The 5,123-nt window shown below is 42.4% G+C and overlaps 1 protein-coding gene across 1 annotated transcript; it reads left to right on the top strand.

Moving 5' to 3' along the window:
- Positions 1–627: 627 nt before the first annotated feature.
- Positions 628–5,123, top strand: MRPL53 (mitochondrial ribosomal protein L53). Its single transcript, XM_042786193.1, has 3 exons — positions 628–858; positions 2,285–2,397; positions 4,175–5,123. The coding sequence occupies exons 1-3, from the start codon at positions 770–772 to the stop codon at positions 4,297–4,299; spliced, it is 327 nt and encodes a 108-aa protein (XP_042642127.1). The 5' UTR covers positions 628–769; the 3' UTR covers positions 4,300–5,123.

Below are 5,123 nucleotides of genomic sequence, written 5' to 3'. Positions count from 1 at the left end.
GCAATCAAAAGCGCCAAACAAATAAATATTTCCACTTTTAGTAGAGTTGCTCTTCAGCTTGATATATTGCAAAATATTGCCTCCAATTTATTCTTAGCCACACTGGCTACTCCTTATTCATTCTCATGAACATCCTCGTCTCTTCAGTTGTATTAAATAAATTACTTCTGGAAGACATCAAAAGCTGCCACATCATAGGGATAGATTTAACATAAAGAATACAAATCCAACCTTGCTTCTTACATTTATGTGTGCTATATACGGCAGCTTCCCATAGGGGTTACCCCACACCCTCTGCCTCCTGCATTCAAGTCCTAACGGCACAAGGGCCTGCCACTTCTGCTTCAGATGACGGAGGAGGTCTTTTACGTCACTTTTATGTCAAAAATGTGCCCTTTTTTTCCCTGCTCTCTGCATGGTCAGAGTGAGGGGAGGAGCCGGGGCAGGCTGGTCAGTCGGTCCCTCTTCCTCTCTCAGGCATAACAGAGCCCGGCCCTGAGTGCCGCGGGTTGTTAAACGAGACTCGTGGGGCAGGCAGCCGGGTGTCACCCCACAAGCGGCAGGGACACGCCACGGCGGCCCCACGCTGACGCGCCCGTGGCCACGGCTTGCCGCCCCCACGTCCGCGGCTGGCGGGCCGCAGGGCTGCCGCGGACTACATTTCCCAGGTGCCTGCGGGGCGAGCGGGGGGGGGGGGCGCGCCCGGCTTCATTCCCCGTCTCCGCTGGGGGCTGCTGGGAGCTGTAGTCAGGGGGGAAGTGGAAAGAAGATGGCGTCCAAGATTCACGTGGTGCTGCGGCCAGTGAAGAGTATCGTGGTCCGCTTCTGCCCCTTCGAGTCCAACGTGGAGAGCACGAGGTGAGTGGAGTACGCGGGGACATCGCCGGCCCCGGCCCCGCGGCGACCTGCGTGTGCTCCGGCCGGCGGGCCCGCGCCCGGCGGGGAGGCCTTGGCCGCTCACCCAACGTCCTTCCCGCGCCCGGGGCGTGGGTTTTGTACGTTTCACGGCAGGTGTGAGGGCTGGGCTTTCTGCCTTTAGTTATTTGGTGGGGGGGTAGGGGCAGGGGATGTGTGTGTGTGTGCGGTGCAGCCTGCTCCCCTCCGCCCGTGGAAGCGCAGGGAGGCCGCCCGCCCGCTGCCCGGGTCGAAGCGGCGGCAGAGGCGACGCGGAGCCGTTAGAGCTGCCGTGGCTGCGGTGCCCTGTGACTTGCTGTTCACTGCAGCCAGCAGAAGACATCCTGCGATCAAATCATGAGGGAAGGGGCAGCATCTGTTGTTACCGCCTCTGGAGAAAACCCTCTTTTCCCCAAACCCCTGTATCCGCTGTACTTTACCTGTTACGATGTTGGTCTTTGAAGGCTTGCGTTTGTCAGGGCTTTGTAGCTTAGTCTGGGCACAAACCTTTGGCGTTTTGGAATGAGACGGCGCTGTGTTTGCCGTAAGGGCTCCGTTCGTGGTACGTGTTACCGGGGTGCGCACAGCATTCATTCATTCTGTGAGGGGTTTCGGAGGATCTCTGTGCCTCAGTGTGGACCCTTGCACGCAGGCATGCAAATTTAGCTTTACCAAACTACCCAGGGAGATGCTCCTCTCGTTTGCTAAGCCTGTGGGTGAGGGTCTGTGACCACCAGTCCAAATGCTGGTAACGCGGGGAAGAGGGGGGCAACAGCTGCTGCTCTATCTTGGTAATCGGAGAAATCTAACTAATTAGCTTCTTGAGTGATGTAATTTCAGCACCAAACAATTGTAAAATGTCATTTTGCAATGGCTTTACAGACGCACCTACTTTTGAAATTAATTTAGTAACACAATTGAACTTAGAATGTCTTTAAGCTGACAGAATGTCAAGTAGCTGTCATGCATTTCAGAAATCTACAGGAGACCGATGATGTCAAATAAATAAATGCTGTCTAAAACCCAAACAATAAAACATTGGCAAACAACTGGTGTATAAGGAAAAATAAAAATGACTTTGTTGATTTTTTTTTTTTTTTTTTTTTTTTTTACTAAACCTGCTGAGAGAAATGTAGAAAGTGCATACACTGAATTTTTGCAAAATTATTTGGTGTGGTTTTTACACATTAGCTTAAAAGAACTATCCATTTGGATTTTTAAGAGTGATTATTTCACAAGAAGTACCTGTCTGAAGTTATTAAACAGAAATCCTATTTTGTTTACATTTCTGTTGCCCAGCAATATCAAGATACTCAAATTAGTTATAGAAATATACTTACAGTAATTTATATCTACAACATACTTAATATATTTTCAAATATATTTTCAGAAAATTTCTTGGATATATAAACCATAAAAAAATCCAGGCCACTAACAGAAACTGTGAAGTGACTGCTGACGTGAGACATGATGGGTCTGAACCACTTGTAGATGTAATGTTTGGTAAGAAGCTAATTTTTAATCTTGACAAAAAAAAAAGATCTGCATTTGTGATGTTTTGATGTTATAGTCTTCTTGATGATTTTTTTTTTTTTTTTTTTTACCATGGGGCTCTTTTTTTGTTTGTTTGGTTTGGTTTGGTTTGTTTTTTTGTGGGTTTTTGGTTTTGTTTTGTTGGGTTTTTTTTGGTTCTGGTCCATAGCTAGATGTTGTACAGCTGGAAGGAAAAGAGGAAGAGGGAATCACTAACAGCCTGATGTCTAGATAAATGTGTATGTTTGTCTTTGTACTATAGTTAGATCTGATGGGTCTTAGATCAAAGAAATCACTTAACTTTAAGGTTGAGGCTCCTTTTATAGTGACATACTTGTGTGACCTTTCAGTCATGTACAATTCCAGGGAAGTAAGTGTAGTTCTATTTTGATGTAAGAATCAGTTCATTTTCTGCAATTTTTTAATGTTATCTGTGGTGGAGGCAATTCAGTCTTGAGAACAGAAAAGTTGAATACCTCTAGTTGCTTATGCAACTGGGTAACTTACTGTGCAGTTCGAAGGAACTGCTCATATGGATAAGACCATACCACGTGCAGATGGACTTGCAGAATGAGGTCAACTGATGTACAACAAATTTCTTGGTTTTCTTTGAGGGTATAGTGAGCAGGCAGAGAATTAATGGTGGAAATTTCATCAGTTCTGGAAGCAGCCCAGATTTTAGACTGTGAACAGATGGCTCTAATCTGCTTTTGTCCTTTTCTCTGGCTGCATCTTCTTTCCTGCTGTGCTGTAATGGACCAATATATCATGTAGCCCATTAAAGTTTTCATTATTATTGATTCTTGCTACCCCCTTTTCTTTAAACTTCCATATATTTAGTGAATTGGTAGAAATGTCAAGAGTGTTGAATGTACTTCATTTTGCTTAGGAAAGTCTAGTTATTTCAGTGTTAACATAGCTTGTTTCTCCCTCCCCCATGCCTCTGTCTTTCCCATCCTTGTCTGTAACTGTGATGTATTAAGACTTAAGAAGTAAAGCGTAAGGTTTTCCACAGCATAAAACCAAAACAATTTATTTCACTAGTGCCAAGAGCTACAGCTCTGAACTTCTTGTTTTCTGTGAGCTGATTATTTTCCAAGTGAAGAGTTTGTAGCTCTTGTAGTTGGCAAAAATGGGGCTGGAACTTGGATGCCATGCATGATATTGCACTATATGGGTTTGAATATGGCAAATCTTAGAAAAATAATTGACTTGGGTACAATACTTAACTTCTACTGCCTCTTCCCTGTTTTAAAATAATTTCAGAATTTTAGAAATCCTACTGCTCTCTTAATTTTTTTGCATTATAACTGCCAAATTATGTAAACCAATTTGTTGTCTTGGCTAAAGAAGTAAGCTAAATGGACCACAGACAACATGCTGCTAAAATGCTGAGCCATGTGTGGAAATTATGCCTTCCAGTGCCTTCTGTGCCTTCTGTTAGATGACTTGGAGGGCATAGTATGAGTCATTCTCATCAAATATGTGCTCTTACTGTAGGTATATCTAGACAAATGTTTCCAAGTTTTCACTAATGCAATACAGAAATGAAAATTACATGTGTATTGTGTGCAGCTTAATATATTTGTTTGTTGGTGGTGCATAATCAGATTCCTTGGTAAGTGGAGTACTTTGTAATCAGACAAGATGAACGAGGTAGTTGGATTTATATATACAGAACAGAACTGCACACTAAGTAAGCGTGACCTAGACTTTGTAACTTCTTAAAATTTTTTTTCCTTTACAGCTGATGGAGAGCGACTGATAATGAAGGGAGCCAACTTGACGACAGTAGAAATGCTGACAGCGTTGAAGTCCAGATGTAATGCAAAAGACCTTAAAGAGGAACAGAAAAGCAAAAAGAGTCCCTGAAGAACAGGGAAAGAACTGTGCTTGCATTTACATGTGTTAAAAACAGCAGGCTGCACATAAGGCTTTTCTCCTGTGCAACAAAATCTGACAGAGATGGCCAAAACACTGACCAGTTTAACATGCAGCAGAATTAACTATTTAAATGTTCTCTATCCCCACCTGAAGGAAAACATAGTGGATCAGCAAATCTTCTAACACTAGTGGGTCAGAGTGGCTTAAGATGCATGAATGCATCTTTCTAAGCAGCTGGCTCTGTCGTCTGCATGTTGGACTAATACCACATGTATTTGCATATAAATGTGAGCAATATGCATTAGCTATTAAATTAATATTACAGTAAAGACATCTCTTTGGACGTTATTTCCTACAAAATTTCTGTAGAGTGGAATGCAAAATATTATTAGAATGGTTACTATTTTTGAAAATTATTAAATACAAAAGTTTGAAGAAGACTTTGAAAGTACTCATCATTGACCTAGCTGAGGGACAGAGCAAGCTGCAAATACAGAGTAGATTTTGTAAAACAATGTTTATTATACATCTGCTGCCAAGTCCCTGCCCTTGTCTGTCTTTCTTTTTCAAGAAAGTGTGAAATGTGCTAAATGTAAATTTAGCTCGGTGATTAAAGTAACAAGGTAATGGGACTGTGAACATATAGTAGAGCTACTCATCCTGCATAAAAGTAGCTAAGTTTAGCTCAAAGGGAAAGGTAAGTTAGTTTTTTTTTGATAATTGGAGAAAAGGGCTATCTTTGAAGTTCTGTTTTGTAAAAATTTTGTAACTCAATTTTGGGAGATTTCATTAAATATTTTATAAAGATCAAA

The sequence above is a fragment of the Tyto alba genome, unplaced genomic scaffold (genome assembly GCF_018691265.1).
Source record: "Tyto alba isolate M040663 unplaced genomic scaffold, T.alba_DEE_v4.0 Super-Scaffold_9, whole genome shotgun sequence".
In the NCBI taxonomy this organism is placed as follows: domain Eukaryota; kingdom Metazoa; phylum Chordata; class Aves; order Strigiformes; family Tytonidae; genus Tyto; species Tyto alba.
The sequence above is the reverse complement of the archived record's forward strand: the minus strand, read 5'-3'. Positions and strand labels throughout refer to the sequence as shown.